Consider the following 19,199-nt stretch of genomic DNA (forward strand, 5'->3'; position numbering starts at 1 on the left):
AACAATCGTGCATTGATCCTCAAGAGGCTTGCACCCATGATCGCGACAGTGGATCGCCAAGAAACCACCCGAGCCGTTTTTCACATTGTTGCTGTGTTCGCGGAGCCGATCATTGAGGCAACGCCCAGTTTGTCCGATATATTTCTTCCCACATGAAAGCGGGAGGTTGTACACCACCCGGTGTACACAGTCGACAAACTTTTTTCGGTGATGCTTTCTGCACTTATCGGAAGGGACGGCATTTGGATCAGTCAGCCTGCAAAGCTTGCCGAGCTTGTCGGGAGCAGAAAAAACAACTCTTACGTTCGCCCTTTGGGCAATCTTTTTCAAGTTGTGGGCTATCCCGTGCATGTATGGTATGACACTTACTTTAGGGCGTATGCCAGGAGGGGCATCGGCAACTGACTTCTGCGTGCTGGATCGCGTTTCTCTTAAGATGCGTTCCGCGACAGACACTAGCACCACCCTAGGATATCCAGCCAGGGACAACCGTAATGTTTGCGCTGCTAAGCTTGCGTCCACAACATGACAGCAAGACTTGCTAAGGGCATTCTTGAAGCACAAACTGATAATGGCCCGCTTAACAAGCTTAGAATGTGCGGACGTATACGGCAGAAGTGGTTTGTTGGCTCGCGGCTCATACGACCAACACGTGTGGCTGTCCTGAAAGTTCAGGCGAAGATCAAGGAAACGAAGAGACCTATCTACCGGCATCTCATGAGTAGTTTGAAGGGGGACTAAGCACTTCTGAAACGTTTCTAACGCTTTCTTACTTTCCAGAATGAAGGCATCAGAAGAGCAGTCAATGAAAATTAAAAAGTCATCAACGTATCTAAATGTTTTAAAAACTGCAGTGCCTTGCACTTGTAAAGAAATGTCATGGTCTAAACAGGATAAAAACAAGTCATTAAGAATGGGAGCAATGCAAGAGCCAATACAAACTCCGCTCTTCTGCAAAAAACATTGGTTATCCCAAGTGATAAAGGTGGAATTAAGATAAATCTGTAAAAGTTCTAAAAATTGACTGCAAGACATGCCGGCCTCATTCTGGAAGGAAACAGCACCATACTTATCAATACATTGCTCGACACAGGACAGTACGCTTCTATGCGGCAAGGAATAATAAAGATACTTTACATCAATAGAAAACGCCTGAAGACCACGGTCAGAATGTGACTTCAAAAAATCAATCACAGTATGTGAGCTCTTAACGAGGAAAGGGTGTTGGTCGTATGAGCCGCGAGCCAACAAACCACTTCTGCCGTATACGTCCGCACATTCTAAGTTTGTTAAGCGGGCCATTATCAGTTTGTGCTTCAAGAATGCCCTTAGCAAGTCTTGCTGTCATGTTGTGGACGCAAGCTTAGCAGCGCAAACTTTACGGTTGTCCCTGGCTGGATATCCTAGGGTGGTGCTAGTGTCTGTCGCGGAACGCATCTTAAGAGAAACGCGATCCAGCACGCAGAAGTCAGTTGCCGATGCCCCTCCTGGCATACGCCCTAAAGTAAGTGTCATACCATACATGCACGGGATAGCCCACAACTTGAAAAAGATTGCCCAAAGGGCGAACGTAAGAGTTGTTTTTTCTGCTCCCGACAAGCTCGGCAAGCTTTGCAGGCTGACTGATCCAAATGCCGTCCCTTCCGATAAGTGCAGAAAGCATCACCGAAAAAAGTTTGTCGAGTGTGTACACCGGGTGGTGTACAACCTCCCGCTTTCATGTGGGAAGAAATATATCGGACAAACTGGGCGTTGCCTCAATGATCGGCTCCGCGAACACAGCAACAATGTAAAAAACGGCTCAGGTGGTTTCTTGGCGATCCACTGTCGCGATCATGGGTGCAAGCCTCTTGAGGATCAATGCACGATTGTTTCCCGTGGCAGAACGCAGCTCATCCGTGAGATATCTGAGGCGCAGATGATCGCGAAATTGGGTGATGCGTGTGTTAGCTTCCCGTCTCTGGCTCTCACAGAAAAAGAATTACGTTACTTGGACGCGGCGTCACATGACACGTAACCATGTTACATGACTTCGCACTTCATTTCCTTGTAAGCGCATGCGCAATCTACGCTGCCTGCCATGTATAAAATGACGCAGTGGCACAATAAACTTAGTTGAAAGTTTGCGCTTGGTGTGTCGTCTTCTTTCACGTCCGTGTCGTTTTTATGTCGCGCAATATCATTTAAGCAATGGATTACCAACTTGCCCGGAATGCTGCTCTCATTCATCCTTACTCTCGTAGGCCCTTTGCCTGGCACAAATGCGTTATTGAACTAATTTAATTTGTCAAAGCCCATTCTGTTCATGAGACAAGCTGACTTTGAAGGGTAGTGTGCAAGCTTGAAAGCTGTGTTTAAAGATGAGTGTGAGTGTCAGCCAGCAGCAGAGACACTCAAGCAATCATGGTGGTTGTCTTCATCGTCTTCTTCAATGGAAAAGCAAAGGAGCATGTCTGCTTCACTAAAGCTGTTACAGTGGTTTCGTAGGCTTTTCTCTGACGCACATCAGCAGCACACACTTCCAGCAGCTTGTAGCAATGCAAGTTCAAAGCTTGCACCTATCTGCTCCGGCAAGCTGATAGGAGGCACAAAGGGAGATGGCACACCAACATGACAGCCGCCTGGTTGAAGAATTGCAGTTTGCGAGCGGGTTAGAAGTCAGCATGTTGCCTTAAGCTTAGTGTTCAGTTAGTTTTTATACAGAAAATTAAGCTACACTGATGTTACTAAGTGAGCCTCATTTAGTATGCTTACATCTCAATAATATCAAATGTTGGTTCTATATAAGAATTCAGTGCATGGCATGGGATTAATATTTTATCTTCGGATTCTAAACCCTACATACATCAGTTTTGACAATGGCCAGATAGCTTCCAAGGACCATCTATGCATGCTGTTGTGACATCATGCTTTACTGTGGTCATAGGGAAACTTGTATACATTTTGATGGATTATACTTTAGACACAATAAATTTTGGGAACCCTAAGTAAAGCATGACATGCAGTCATTGCAGTTGTAATTGATGTTCAGGGCCATTTGCTTGCAAGATGCAAAGTAAAGGAAAGCTATAATTTTCTCGGGTAAGCAAAGTAAGCCTTCATATGTAAGTTCTACACATAGTCTAATAAACAGCTTGCCAAGACTTCCCCAAGGTGAATGCGAAGGGAGAATTAACTTGACTTCAGGAATGCTTGTGGAGTTCTAGAATGAGGGATACACTTCAGCCTTACCTGTTTGATGCCAGCCAGTTCACCAAGGTCTGTGATGACGCAGCCAATGTAGATGACAGCCCAGCAGACACCATGGGTAGCAGGAAGTGTCCTCCAGAGAGGAGAACCCTCCTCGATGGCCCACAGAGTGTGACTGTCTACTGGCAGCCACAGCAGAATCAGGAGCTAAAACAGTGTTGTTCTGTACACCCGGCTGTGGACCACCACCGACATTGTTACCTTTAGTGACAGGCAGCTGGCAAGCAAGTAAACACTTCTTGAGAGAACTCCACAGAGGCTTTCAAATGCTCTGCATACTTTTGGCCAGCAAAGAACGCTGTGCTGGAAGCAGAACTGCAGCGCAAGGCCAATGTCCCACAGCATGCACATCAGGGAGCCTGCATCAGTCAGGAAGGGGTCACAAATGCACTCAAGAGTGCAAGAAACTGTGCAGTGGTAAATATAAGCAATAGTAACGAATCTATGCTAATCTGATAGTCTCCGGCCTGTTGCTATTTTTGCATAGAGGATACTCACAATACACAATCCCAGCTTGTGATCAGCTCACCAGGCGAATCTGCATAAATGCGAGAGTGCAGCATGCCTCTACTGCTGGCTGCGAAGTACAGATGTGACCAGTGGCATAGCCAGGCATGTGTTTTAGAGCGGTTTGACGCCGACAACTACCACTCCTTCCACTCCTTCACCCCGCTCTCTCTCTATATATATAATGTGTGTGTTTGTGCATGTGTGTGTGTGTGTGTGGAGGTTGTACACCAAGCAAAGACAAACCCTTACCATTTCCTGGAGAAGAATGCTTTAACAACGAGAATGCACATTTTTGTGTGGCCAAAACAACACATTGCTCAACTTCTCATAAAAGTTCTTCATTGCTAAGGCATACAGCACTTCGCATCAAATTATGCTATTCTTAGAAATGATATTAAAAAACTCAAATTTTGTTTACAAATTGATTTGTTTACATAGTGTGTGTCGATGAACTAGCTTTTACATGACTTGGCAAAACAAACAGTACTAAAAACGGGTTCGAACAAAACCAAAACAGTGTCATGTGCCTTCTTGTTTGCCAATGTAACAGTGAAGATAACTGCTGTCTTCCAGCCAGATCTTCTAGTGAGTGGTACGGCCACGGCTACACAAGGGAGAGGACAGGCACTAGTTTGCAAGTCGCCCATCACTCAATCACACTTTTGGCATTGCGGGCATGCCATATTATTCTAGATTAAAAATAGAGGAATGAAGCTTTGTACTAGAATTTCGATAGTATCATATGATGCAAGTTTCACTCAATTTCGGTGACCCTCTGTCCAAATTGTTTGAAGAGATGTTTGGAATAAATTGCGATCATGGTATTGTAGTCATCACATGACGCATATTGTTATTTGAGAAGAAAGGGGGTTAACCGAGGGGCCAGAAAGCTATCACTTCCTCGATGGTTTATTCTGTCGGAACGTTATAATAATCTGCATTTAATAAGTGCCGGTTCAGATCAAGAATTATGAATGTTATTTGCATATGCGCTTTGTTCTTGTTGCTGACAATGAATGTGTAACGAACGGCACTGATAACTGAGCCGACAGGATAACTAGAAATGTTTCCCTGCAGCAGAACAATCAAGGTAGCAATTACTTAAATTGCCATTGCTTTAATATATATATATATATATATGTTATCTGCGCTGGAAATACGATAGAGAGCGTAGCCGTATGTATAGCTTTCAAGACGCTTTTGTATGGAAGCGGCGCGACAATGCACTGTGGCAGTATTTCTTTTTAATGCCTCTCCGCTCGTTGCAAAACATGGAGCTTGATACACAGTAATTAAGGGAAACAGAGATTCACCTTACCCAATTAGCCATTGAATTTCCTGTTCAATATTATGCATAATGATGTATTTTGATACGTACGAGTGTTTTACTGGCGTCGCTACGAGACTCTCATGTTAACGATTGCGTTAACATAATTTTCCTGAAGAAATCGGGGAATGCGTTGCTAAAGTTACGAATTATCACCAAAATTCTCTGAACCCCGTGGCAACGCTTTGGGATACGCGCAAGCGCTGGTGCGCTCTCCCTACCTCGTCAGGCGTCCACGGTGACGGGTATTCGCAGTGGCGTGCACTTTGCACTCCAACTTATTTACTGCTGCATTCCTCGTTGTCGAACGTTCTTTGTCCACTACGTCGGACACGCGGCGTGCATTGTTAATCTACTGAGAACGCGCGCGCTACTCCTTGTCTCTGGCACCCCCTATGGCTTTCTCCTTTTTTTTTTTTTTCGCTCCAGTTACACGTTACGTTCATTCTTCGCGTATGGATTATTTCGGGTGGCACGTGTATTAAAACGAGCATTACAATGTGCCCCAGCAAAATGCAACATAAAATACTCACTGTGAGACATTTGGATCGCGGCACTGCGAGAACTGCCGTAACTCCAAGACAGAAAACTTGCAAGGTCGGCAGCAGTGTAAACAACGAAAACGAAAACGAATATTGATGCAGCGACGCTCACGACACGCCGAATAGCCATGGCCCTCGTTTTGCTTACTTTTATTTTACATATGCACGACAAATATCCGCGGCAACGGATCCAGTTTCGTGCGGCCACAATCAGCAGAGGGATATTTCGAGTACACCATAGAATAGAGAAGCGTACACTCTTGTTCGAGTACACAGTTCGATGTTTTTGCACGAGACGTTCATTTGAGGGATCGCCAGTCGTTTGTGCGCAGGCGCATGCAAGAGTGGGGAGACAGAGAGAAAATTTGGGGGGTTTTGCTCCTTGATAGCGTCCTCGATTACCTTGCCCCGGGGTTGCCCCGAAACCAGAATGGTGCGCCACCGCCGTGGTGGCGCACTGTGGAGCGTCAACATCGAGGACAAAACTGCACCTCGTGCAAGGTGCTTGCATGCAGCGCTACTTTGCCCCTGGCGCGCAAAACGTGCACGAACACGCGCGCGCGCACATTTTATTGTTTGCAGGTGCTGAGCATCTGCGTCAACCGCTCGAACCTTGTAAAACTGCGTGCTCCGATATACTTGGTTGCAAGCAAACACCAATTGATTTTTTAATTAATCCTGACGACCCGTTCAACGAACCTTCCCACTTTTGGTCGCTCTTCATCACATTGTTTTTGGACGAGGTCGATGAGCATGCCGTCTTCGCTGTCAGACGAACTTGAAAAAAGCTAATCGATTGCGGCAATTAGCAGCGCTTCCTTTCTCATTGCCGACATCTCCACTAGCTAACTCCGCCAACTCCGTTGCAACCGCAGCTATCGGGCCAGAGCGTCCGCGGTTCTGCAGTCGGCAGTGCGCGCGCGCGTCCTGCAGTGTTTGCTGGGATTGCACCCCGGCGCACCGTCGATTTCCTCGGTGCGAGACGGGGCAACGGAAAACCCCTCCAACAGGGTGCGCTTCCGGTTATCGAGGATTAGTACAGGGGAAGTACAGCCTCGGAAGTGATCATAAGCGTATTAGTCTACAGTTGGGAGCCCTACTCAAAAGAGAAAGGCAGGGAAGCCAAAAAGAGTACGCAAAATTAAATGACGCGCAAATAGCGCAAATAGCGGCTGGCATAGAGGAAGCAATAAAGAAACATCCCATGGAAAGGTGGGATTATAATCAGTTAGAACTACTCATTAGTACAAAAATAAAAGAGGTAAAAGGAGTAAACCGCTGGAGAGGAAAGGGGAAGCCACGAAGTTGGTGGAATAAGGAAATTAGAGAGGCCATCGAACAACGACGGTGGGCATCTCGGGAACACAGAGAAGCAAAGAGGGCGCAGTTATCTGAAGAGGAAATAGGCCAAAAATGGGAATATTATCGACAAAAGAAACAACAAGTGCAGGTCCTCGTCCAGGCTAAAATAAAGCAGTCCTCTGATCGCTGGCTGGCTGAAGTTCGCGATGCAACTAAAGGGGGGTCAAGAAAATTCTGGAACCATATAAGCTGGCTGGGTAAAGCTAATCACAGAAAAGAGGAACAGATTCACGATGCCGAAGGAAATTGTTTAGAGGGAGATGACGCTGTGAACTACATTGGTTCAGTTATAGCAGAGTCATTTAGGAAAGACGATAGGGTAATCGCCCCAAGTGAGGGAGCAACACAGAATAGCATAATAGAAAACAGCTTAGAATTGACCAATCTTAACTGGAAAAAGGCGGAAGCAAATGTTCCAAAATGCACGTCCGCGAAGATAGACGAAATTCCAATCAAGTTAATTAATGAACTTGGCCCAAGAAGCAAGGAAACGCTGATAAAAGCATTGGAGGCAGTCATAACAAATAAGCAAATTCCGCACAGTTGGAAACAGAGTAAAATGAATTTGATTTATAAAGGGAAAGGTGATAAAAAGAACATAAAATCTTTCCGACCAATTACGATAACATCAGTTATATATAGGCTGGCGATGCAGGCGGTGAAATTAAAAATGCAGTCATGGGTAGAAAGTAATAGAATACTTGGAGAACTTCAGAACGGGTTCAGAAGTGGTAGGCGCTTAGATGATAGCCTGTTCGTGCTTACCCAGTGCATAGAAATAGCTAAGGCGGAAAATAGACCTCTGTATTTAGCCTTCCTGGACATAAGTGGTGCATACGACAATGTGAACAGGGAACTCCTGTGGAACATATTAAAAGCTGAAGGTATCGGTAATGAGGTAATTGATTTTCTACAGGAACCATATCGAGAAAATAATGTTGAAATAACATGGGAAGGAATCAAGAGTACGACAACTGTCGAGATTCACAAAGGATTAAGGCAAGGTTGTCCTCTATCACCGCTGCTGTTCATGCTTTATATGATAAGCATGGAAAGAAGGTTACAACGAAGCAATCTAGGGTATAATCTGTCGTACAGATTAGGCGAAAAGGTTGTGGAGCAACGACTACCGGGTTTAATGTATGCGGACGATATTGTACTGTTAGCAGATAGCCAGGAAGATTTGCAAACTCTGGTTAATTACTGTGGGGACGAAGGAGACAGTTTAGGTTTCAGTTTTAGTGCAGCTAAGTCCGGTGGGATGTTTTTAAACGATACAACTGATCAGGAGCTTACAATACAAGGCCACGAAATACCCCGAGTGGCCGAATACAATTATCTCGGGGTATGGATGAACAAAGGGCAGATGTACACGGAAAAGCACGAACAGTCTCCAATAGCAAAAGGGCGAAGAGATGCCGGGATAATGAAACATAAGGCATTGTGGGGTTACGACAGGTATGAGGTACTGAGAGGCATTTGGAAGGGAGTAATGGTGCCGGGGCTTACTTTCGGGAATGCGGTCCTGTGTTTAAGGGCAGAGGTTCAGTCGAGACTAGAAGTAAATCAGAGAGCTGTGGGAAGGTTAGCACTAGGTGCCCACGGGAAAACCACAAACGAAGCAGTACAGGGAGATATGGGCTGGGCATCATTCGAAGCATGGGAAGCTCAGAGTAAAATCCTATATGAAAAACGTCTGAGGAAATTGGATGATAACAGGTGGGCAGCTAAGGTGTTTAAATACCTATACAAAAAGAGCGTTGACTCACAATGGCGGAAAAGAACTAGGAAGCTAACCAGTAAGTATGCCAGACACGAGGACGAAAAAGGACAGAGCATTAAACGACAGGTTAGAAATGCGGAAGGTAAAAATTGGATAAATTCAATGGAAAAGAAGCATAGTGTAGAACTATATCGATACTGGAAACAGCAGATCAGGAAGGAAGCGTCTTATGATAACTCAAGAGGCAGTGCCCTACTCTTTGAAGCTAGATCAGGATGTCTTAGAACGCGGAGCTATAAAAAGAAATTTAACGAAGAAGAAGACACATGTACTGTGTGTGGTAAATATGTAGAAACGATGGAACACCTCATACTAGAATGTGATGGTATCAATCCCGATGTCGATGCGGCCACAGTCACCCTTCCTGAGGCCCTAGGGTTCAGAGATGATAGTCATGTAAATAAATATGCGGTGGAAATTAGCAAAGGGCGATTGGAGGATTGGTGGCTCAAAAGCAGAGAGGTGACATAAGGTTAAAAGGGTAGGAAGACGTATTTAAAGAAAATCGAGAAATACAATAACACACAACACAGATAAAAATAAAAGGCAAAATAAAAATCTGAGCATGGTGGCAACTACCATCGCCCCGTTTCAAAGGGGACGCTCCTACCTTCCATCCATCCATCGATTAGAGTCAGGAACTACAGTTCCTGACACTACAGATAACCTGTTCGCGGTGTCGCCGTGTCGTAAGCTGTTCGTACGGACGCTCCTGTGGTCGAGGCTTCAGCGACTTCGTTCGTAGGTAAGTACTTTTTTTTATCTTTATTAGCTAGTGTTTTGAAGTGTTTTCTGTTGCATGGAGTAGAGGCGCAAATTTTGAATTCTTGGTTAGAGTAGCAAACGTACCGGCTTTGTCTAGGTCTGGCGGCTCCCCCGTTAGGCCTAGTTGATAGGAGGGACCTATTGATAGCCTTAGTTAATTCTTTCAGCTAGCTCCTCGGATTCTTACATGGGGTAGGGAGTGATAATTCTTTATTTTAGTTTGGGATAGCGGTCGAGGACGGCTTCGCTTGAGTGATTTGGCGAACTTCCTCGTTGGGCCTAGGTACGTAGGACTAGCGATGAAATCGAAGAACGCGAAGGCCGCGGGGGACGGGGAGAAAGTGCAGTCCGACGAGTGCCTGCGATGGTGCTTCCTCGACGAAACTAAGTTCCAGAATTTAGCAGACGCGGAGGGGTCTAGCTTCACGTGCAGGTCGTGCGAGGGCGTCAGGGAAGCCGTCCAAAAACTGGAAGGGAATTGGGCGGCTAAGTTCGACGAGCTTAAGGCAGATCTGAGGGAGGAACAGGAGAAGCGGGTAGCACTGCAGGCGAAAGTTGACAATTTCGTCAAGGTGGAGGCGGCCCAGGCCGCGCAGTTAGTAAGGACCGTGGCCGAGCTTGAGGAAGAAAAAGAAAAGAGCGCCGAACTGGAAAGGCGGCTCGACGCATAGCGGAGAAGGTCGAGTCAGGACAACAAAGTGCTGGCAAAAACTCAGAAAGTAGGGTAGAACCTACAGGCGAAGTGGGAGGCAGGGAGCCAGAGCAAGCCGTCCTCAGCTCGCCGCCGGTGAAACGGCGTAGTTATAGTGAAGCTGCACAACGCGCCCCGAGTGAGGCGACACTGCAGCCATAGGGGCGCCAGCGGGCGCAAAGGGAGGGGCAGCGGACACAGGCTGCAGTCGAACGGTTTGCACGTAGAAGGGTCCTGGTGATAGGGGACTCCAATGTGGGGAGGGCCGAACAGGGCGTGATGGTGAGAGTGAAGGCGGACGGACAAGTACAGGTGGAGGCGCAAGCGGGCAAGGGCATGGCGGAAGCAATGACCAAGGCGCGGGAAGTAGTTGGGGTCAGCACGGAGAGCGACAGCTTGGTCATTATGCATTCTGGGCTCAATGACGTGCTTAAGGGGAGAAGCCAGGACCTTGAGAGGCACATTGACACATTGAGACTGGGCTGAGTAAGCTTAGAGAGGCCTCCGGGAGGGTGCATGTGACCATATGCACTATCCCAGAGGTCCAGGGCCAGGCTTACCAGGTAGAAAGGAGGGTGGTTGAGGCCAATCGGGTCATTAGGAGTCTGAGCGGACGACTCGGGTACAGCGTGATGGAGGTCAACAGGGACGTGTACGGAACCGGCTTCCGGCCTTTTGTGCAGGATGGCATTCACTACAGTGGTGCCACTGGCAAACGGATAGGGGGCAGGATGGGTCGCCAGGCAACAGCTTTTTTAGGGGGACCCAGAGCCCTGAAAGTAGCAGTATAGGCGTGGACGATTCGAGGCAGGAGCCACCCAACACGCAAACATTGGTACTGTAGGAGAGGTGACAGGAATAAGCGCAAGAGCCAAATTAAGTCAGACATAGGGTTCATTAACATGCAAGGTGGCAGAAATAGGCTAAAATGGGAGGAAATCGAAGAACAACTAAGACAGGAGAACTTAATGGTTTATGGGTTTGTAGAGGCACATCTTAGGGACATGGAACAACCGCCCTGTAATCCTGATTATGCATGGGAATACTGCAACAGAGTGCAGGGTAGCAGAAAGGGTGGGGGAATTGGAGCGCTCATTCATAAAAATACAAATTGGCAAAGGGTCAAACAGGAATGCAAGGAGCATTTATGGCTAAAAGGAAAAGTAGCAGGGGCGAAAACACTTCTAGGCTTTGTATACCTTGGACAGGATCAAATGCTAAAGAGGAAAACAAAAAAATGTTGGACTGTATAGCAGCGGACATCAATGAGCTAGGAAAAGGATGTGAAGTAATTGTATTAGGAGACATGAATGCGCATGTTGAAGATATGGATGGGTACACGGACTCCACAGGTAACATGCTGCTGGATATGTGTAAGAGACTTAACTTAGTTGTCTGTAACTCTACTGAAAAGTGTGACGGGATCATAACATGGGAGGTAGGGGATCGACACTCGACAATAGATTATGCGTTAATGTCACATAGGATGTACGATAGATTAGGAGCCATGATTATAGATGAACAGGGCTCCAGAAGTACAGGTAGCGACCACAAACGTATCAAGTTGAGTTTTAAGAGGGAAACTAAAGCACGAACGACGCGCGAGGAAACGCCAGATGTGATTTTTTACTCAGAAGACCAAGTGGAAATAGCGGCCAAACAAATTGAAGAGGAAATATCAGAGGGCACTGAAACTGATTGGACTTACCCAAAGTTAATGAGACTATTTGAGCGTGAGCTAGGTAAGGCGCGAGTCAGGAAAACAAGGCAAGGGATACGAAAACTCAAGAGCTGGTGGGATGAAGAGGTTAAGAAGGCCATAAAGAAACGTCAGGAAGCCTCCAGGGAACACAGGTATTCCAAAAGTAAGGGAGAACCTGAAGCAGAAGTAGAGAGGAAATGGGTAAACTACATAAAATGCAAAAGGGAAGCATCTTATTTGATCAACGAGAAAATCAAGACAAAAGGGTCCCAATGGCTGTCAAAAATAAGCAATAAAAAAGATAAACAGGCAGCTAGAAAATTCTGGCAACATCTGAACTCCTTGGGTAATAGGACAAGCAGAGGTATATAGTAACAGCTCAAGGTACTCGGTTAGAAGGAGAGGCGGCAATGGAGCATATAGGAACCATGATGAGGGAAAAATTTACAAAACAGACAAATGGTACATGCAGTACGTCGGAGAGGGATAGCCCGGTCAACCCACTGCTTTCGCTTGGACAAATAGAGTGGGAAAGGGCGGAGAAGAGGGTACCAAGTAGCACATCGGCAGGCCCCGATGGTATTCCAATTATGTTAATAAAGAAATTGGGCCCGAAATCTAAGAAAGCATTGAGGGAGATGGTGAGCAAAATGCTAGTGGATGGTAAAGTACCTGACGAATGGAGGCTAAGTAGGATGAGAATGATATATAAGGGAAAGGGGGACAAAGCTGACATAAATAACTAACGGCCTATAACAGTGACGTCAGTGGTTTACAGGGTGGTTATGCAGATTATAAAGGACAGACTGCAGGCATGGGTAGAGAACGAGGGGGTACTTGGAGAGCTACAAAATGGGTTCCGGAAGCATAGGAGGCTAGAAGACAATCTGTTCTCGCTAACACAGTGCATTGAAATAGCTGAAAAGGAACACAGACCCCTATGGCTGGCTTTTTTGGACATCAAGGGAGCCTATGACAGTGTACTTCAAGAGGGCTTGTGGGGCATTCTGGAAACTTTAGGATGCAAGATGGAGTAACCAATTTCTTAAAAGATATCTATAAAGGTAACCGGGTGATTATACAATGGGAAAAGCAGGTTTCGGAGCCTGTAATGATTCGGCGGGGGCTTAGGCAGAGGTGCCCATTGTCACCTCTGATGTTTATGCTGTACCTACAAGGTTTAGAGGCCAAAATACAGCAAAGCAGACTCGGCTTCAACCTATCATTTTTCAAACAAGGAAAATTGATTGAGCAGTCATTACCAGGACTGATGTACGCGGATGATATTGTATTAATGGCTGACAATGCAGAAGATCTGCAGGAATTAATGGACATATGTGGTACAGAAGGAGACAGATTAGGCTTGAAGTTTAGCAAAGAAAAATCAGCAGTCATGATTTTTAATGATAACATTTGCGGCGAGCATAAGATACAGGCGGCCACGCTGGAGATAGTCGATAAATACAAGTACCTTGGTATGTTGATAAATATTGGCTTTGAGTATCTGACAGAGTACGAAAAATATCTAACGACTAAAGGTAACAGAAGTGCAGCGATTATGAAGAGTAGGGCACTGTGGAACTACAATAGGTACGAGGTAGTACGAGGGATATGGAAGGGGGTAATGGTACCAGGCCTGACTTTTGCCAATGCAGTTCTATGTATTAGAACAGAGACCCGGCAACAGTTGGAAATTAGGCAACGTGGTGTGGGTAGGCTCGCTCTGGGAGCACATGGCAAGACACCAAATCTTGGAGTGCAGGGGGATCTGGGTTGGTCTTCTTTCGAGGGCAGAGAGGCTAGTAGCAAGACAGCATTTGAGGAGCGATTGAGAAAAATGGGGGAAATTCGGTGGGCTAGGAAGGTTTTCAGTTACTTATACACGAGGAATGTTGACACGAGGTGGAGGAAGCGAACTAGAAAATTGACAAGCAAATACTTGGGCAGTAGCGGGGGGACAAGTAAGGAATCATCTGTCAAGAAAAAGGTTAAGGAGACAGAGAGGGGTATGTGGAGTACAGAGATGCAAACCAAATCGGCATTGGAGACATACAGGACGTTTAAGCAAGAAATAGCCAAAGAAAATATTTACGATAACTTTAAGGGAAGCTCATTGTTGTTTGAAGCCAGGACAGGTGTACTGCGGACTAAAACGTACCGAGCCAGATACCAGGAGATAGATTTGGTGTGCGAGGCGTGTGGAGAGGAGGAGGAAACGGCTGAACACCTGATACTTGCTTGTAAACAACTTCACCCTGCAGTTGAATCTAACGGGGAACTATTCAAAGCTTTGGGTTTTAAAGACAGTGAAAGTAGAAGAGACTTTGAACAGGTAGAAATAACTAAACGGAGACTATCTGACTGGTGGATAATATCAACGAAAAAGTAAAGGAGTAAATACATAGGTAAGCATGCATATAGAACCATTAAAGGCTAGGTGGCGCGCGCTGCCGCCGCCCGATTCAAAGGGTTGAGCCTCAATCATCCATCCATCCATCGATGGTCGGTGCGCACCGGTGTGGTTGATAGAGGATGAATAAGGCGCCCCGGTGCGCACCGGAGCGGGGGATCGAGGACTCTATCAATATATGACGCTGCCTAGGTACAACGGAGTTGGTTTCTTAGCGCGTGTTGTAGGCGTTTGTCCCTAAGCATTCCGGCATTGCGGACTCTGCGGAGTGGGGTCGAGTTTGTTTACGCTCCGACGCTGGCTTCGGGCGCGGTAAAATAGGGGAAGCAGCAGGCACTGACGCCCGATTTGGCGACCCCTCTGTCGGGCAGACTGTCTGGCACCTGTCAGTCAGTCGTGGCGGATCATAGCTTTATCGCGCCTTACGGCGATGTACCTTGTATAACATCACAGATGTTTCTGTGGGAGCAGTAGCGACCGTAGTAGAGCCCGGGCGCCATATAGATTGAAAATCTAGAAGGCAGCTCGAGTGTCTTAGCAATCGCGGTTGAACGCAAGTGGCTGAAAGGCAGCCGGTAAGGATGACTGACTCAGCACCAGCGCCGCAGGCGCGAGCTAGAACCTGGACTGGTCCTAAGGTTGGCGCTCACTGAGGCCTGCGCGTGCTAGGGGTGTATAAGATCGGCTGCCCGCTATCGCTGACAGCCAATTCTTTATGCGAATACCCCCTGGCACGCTTCGGCCTACGCGGCCACAAGGCACGGGCCGCCATGCTTCCAGCTTTGATGCTTCCCCCCCCCCATCTACCCCTTGGGTGACCTCCATTGAGTTTCTAAATAAATACTATATTATACTAATATGAAACTCTATGGGTTACCTGGAGCTCCTGCGCCGCCTGCTTTATTATAACCTCAGGTGCTCTCCTGAGGCCTCCGTTTACCGGTTACGTGTGCCCTCCTGGAGCAGTGCTTGTAAAAAATCCAATCTATCGTCGCGACGAAAAAAAGCGACCCGCGACTTATACAACACCAGTTAGAACCTTGCCCCTTCAAACACAGTGATCACCAAATGGGGCATCCGTGCCCACTGCCTGACCGCGCGGGCAGCCAGCGGCGGACGAACGACCGGGTACGCGCAACGCCGGCCCATTTAATTGCGGCACAGTAAACGAAGCTATACTCAATTATTATCGCGTAAAATCTAATTTTATTTCTGAAGTATCTTATATGATGTACAATGGGTGTCATAGAGTTTCCTACAAGAATTTTTGTAGGAAACTCTATGCAATGTGTTACATAAACTTTGTATGACTGAGATTGAAAGCACGGCTTACTATATGGTTTATGAACAGGGCACACCAGGGTATGCATTCTTGTGCGATTCTGTTCCCGATTTTACGCCAGGGATTAATTATTTATTTATTTTTACAACAGCAATAACAACCATGCATGCACTTATATAAATATATTCATTATATTGGCGGCGAGGAGTTACGTAGTCGCCATCTATCGGAAGCGCCTCGCTGGCGTAGTATGAGGGATCACGCGGCGCGCTCCTCATAGGTTTCGCTGTCAGCGCTTACTGAAAACACCCCGCGCGAGCTCTCCAGGACATTTCTGTAAGTACTTTGGAAACGAGAGAAGTTTTTTACTGTCTAAATAATAATCTTGGGCAAACTGAAAGCCCAGAATCGTTTACAGACGTTGTCTCTTTACCGAATACGTACAGTGAACGCCACTGCGCGCGGTCGCCGCGATGGAGTCTCTCGAACCGGCTTCTTGCGTGAAAGGTAGGCAAACGCTGAGAGCAAACTATGTGAAATATGTTCTTATAGTGTTTGTATAACTAAATGGAGCGTAATAGAACGAAGCCTCAATGCATCGATCGCACAGGTTCGCAGCGACCGACTGCGCGTCTGCATGCTTGTCCGCGCACTGTTTCGCTTTCGCCGCGTGCGCGTTTTGACACCGTGCCATGAGCTTTAGGCCGCAGAATATGAGCATTTGACAGTATACAAGCAATCATTGCTGCGTGGGCGCTATCAGAGCTGTTCAAAAATAATTTCATTGTAGAGACTTCGACGCCTACGGGGACTGTGATGTGCCGTCGCGACGATTCAATCTTTTTTTTTTCTGAATTCTTTGACCTTTCAATATTATTTCTCGAGTTGCGTCGCACTGTATGTTTATCGGTGTTCTCAGCATGCAATTTCCCGCTGCTCCTTTTTTGTAATTCAGGGCAATAATTTATAACACAAACATGACCATATGCCATGCTTTCTTTAAATGTGCTTCTTACCGCTCCCTTTCCACTCCACTGAACTTGCCAGTATGCATCAACAAGGTCATAGACCAAACCGTCATGACATTAGTCGGGCAGCGGACTCGGGCGAGCGTCTCAGTGCGCGTTTTCCGAACATCGCAGACCCGGCGCCGTAGCAGAAATCTTCCTCGCGTCTGTGCTTGCTGCATACCCGAGCTGTAGCCGATGACTGTTTGCCGGCTTTATGTTTCGCGAGCCAAGCTTCACGCAGCTTATTGTCCTGCGGCTACGTGTGAATAAGGCTGACACCGCCCTCCGTTACGTACGTCCGGCCCTGCGGCACCGAGCAGTAGCCTACCATGTTGCGCGCCTTCAAAGGCAGCCACTACCTATTGTAGTGCTTTCAAGCGTTGTAAAGGAGACACTCGAAGCGGGAAAATTTCGCCGCTAAATGAAGACCGCAGCGTACGAGGGAATTGAAACTCTCGTTTTCAGCTCGCTTCGGCGCTCCCGAAGCAGCCGACGCGGCCGCTATGTCCACGTGATCCCTAATAGCACGTCACGCCGATGGTGGCGCCAGCTTTTCTAGTGGTGGAGCTCGAGACCAATATTTATGGAAATAAAAATGTTGTATTGTGAGAAAGTGTTGCGGCCTTGAGAGGACTGCTACAAGAGTCGTCTGCTACAACGCCTCCAGACTATTCTTGCAGACGACGTGCACTTGCAGACTCTCTCGCTCTTTCGAAAGGCTGCGTCGGCTGTCACGATTGCTAAACGTCTTCAAGTACTTTTAAGCACATCTGCTGCAGTGCTAGCTAGGACGCCTGTGGCCTCCTACGAGTATGCTTCATTATATTTTATAATGATGTACCGCTTCCGAAGCGTTATGGTGTGGCTTTGCACTTACCCATGTTGCGACACTAGACTATAGCCAGGAAGCAGCAACCTTTCCTACCACAAGTAAGCTTGGGTTCTCGAAGTGCTAAAACACGCATTTTAGTGAGCACATAAACGAGCAATGCATAATGAAGCCCTCAATAAAATTTGATTGTCAAGCCACTAGAAGTACAACTGTCTATGTCTTGTATCAGTAGTACCTTCTTTTTCCTATTCTGAAGTTTCATAAAGCACGTAACGCTACAGCGCCAACCTAACAAACAACAATTAAACCAAGGTCGAAACGGTCAAAACATGTTCTTTCAACGTTTACGATGCCGTCACTTTCTCGTCAGGGCTTCGACACCACAAAGCGACGCAAACATCGTCCCAGCCGCTGGCCCAGCGCGCTATCGGCGCTTAGAGCAACAGAACAAATGCAGAGAGCTTTGCATTGTACTGTCCCACTGCAGATTATAGCAATTGCGCTTGGAGCGAACAAAACTGCCAAAAAATACTTGTAGACTAGTTCGCGAGTCAACAGAATGCCATTCCGTAGCCTGTACTTCTCGTTCATTCACGAGCACATCCTAATTGGATTTCTCCGCTCTTTCTGCGCATGCGCGAGGAGCAGTAGTTGCGAGAGAGAAATGTGGGGACTTTTGGTCCTTGAGATTTCTCTTCGCGTAGGTACTACGGGGAAGAAAGTTGTTAGCTCTGTTTTTCCCTATAGAGCTGGCAGAGACAGACAATGCGTGGCCGGCAAGACGGAGAAGCCGTGTCCGAGGTGAGTTTGTTGCTATTTTGTTGCGACGGTAACATATAGAATTTTTATAGTCGCAGGGGAATACGTTTGGAAGTGAGGTGTCTTCTAGGATGACTTTAGTGACAAAGCATTACATTGTGCCGATGCATTGTTCATTAGTGTCGTTGAGCAAGGTCAGCCCAGCGCACACTTCAGGATGAATGAATGAACTTTATTTTGAGATTAGCGGGAACGGAAACAGTTTATGAATTCGACTGCCGTGCCGATGCGAGGTTGCTGCTTTATTATTATATTTTTTTTGCGGCGGTAGCATATTAAATTCTGATGGTCGCAGGGGGATACGTTTGGACGTGAGGCGTTTCCTCGGATGACTTTAATGGCAAAGCATTACGTCGTGCCGATGCATTGTTCATTAGTGGCGTTGAGCATACCACACAAGTCAGGGGAATCGCGGCAACGGAAACGGTTTATGAATTCAACTGCCCGTGCCGATGCATTAGTTCTTAATGGAAGTGAGCGTACAACACACTTGGAGATTCGTGGGAATGGAACATTTTGTACTCTGTATATGAAAGTACTAAAACTTGGGTCTCCGTGAAATCTGAGCCTTAGATCATTGTGAGAGCTATACAGCCACACTGGCAAAAACAGTACGCCCTGCGAATGAATACGGAACAAATTTATGCTAAAGAAAAATGGTCGTCATGCAATTTCATAGCAGTGGACCACTGCGAAAGCTGTACAGTAACACTGATAAATGGCTACGTGGCGCAGATTCGTAGCGATTCTGAGGTGCTTGTGCGCAAGGGTAATTATAATGAAGGAGTGCGTATTACTAATCCCGGCTGTTACGATGTGTAGCTCATATACGGGCCTAGTAACCTATGTGCAGTCAGTCAAAAAACACTATTTATGCAGGTGTCCACACTCGTTTAAAAAAAACATCAAATTCAG

The 19,199-nt window shown here is 46.7% G+C and overlaps 1 protein-coding gene across 1 annotated transcript in view; it reads right to left on the minus strand.

Moving 5' to 3' along the window:
* LOC142578565 (nurim homolog) overlaps nucleotides 1–19,199 on the minus strand; it is a 50,327-nt gene that overhangs the window by 19,299 nt on the left and 11,829 nt on the right. Inside the window, exons 2-3 of the mRNA XM_075687947.1 lie at nucleotides 3,451–3,608; nucleotides 3,232–3,396 (exon numbers count right to left, since the gene is read on the minus strand). Of these exons, the coding sequence (XP_075544062.1) occupies nucleotides 3,232–3,396; nucleotides 3,451–3,600 (315 nt within the window). The 5' untranslated portion in view covers nucleotides 3,601–3,608. The remainder of the gene's footprint in view (nucleotides 1–3,231; nucleotides 3,397–3,450; nucleotides 3,609–19,199) is intronic.

The sequence above is a fragment of the Dermacentor variabilis genome, chromosome 4 (genome assembly GCF_050947875.1).
Source record: "Dermacentor variabilis isolate Ectoservices chromosome 4, ASM5094787v1, whole genome shotgun sequence".
Lineage (NCBI taxonomy): Eukaryota > Metazoa > Arthropoda > Arachnida > Ixodida > Ixodidae > Dermacentor > Dermacentor variabilis.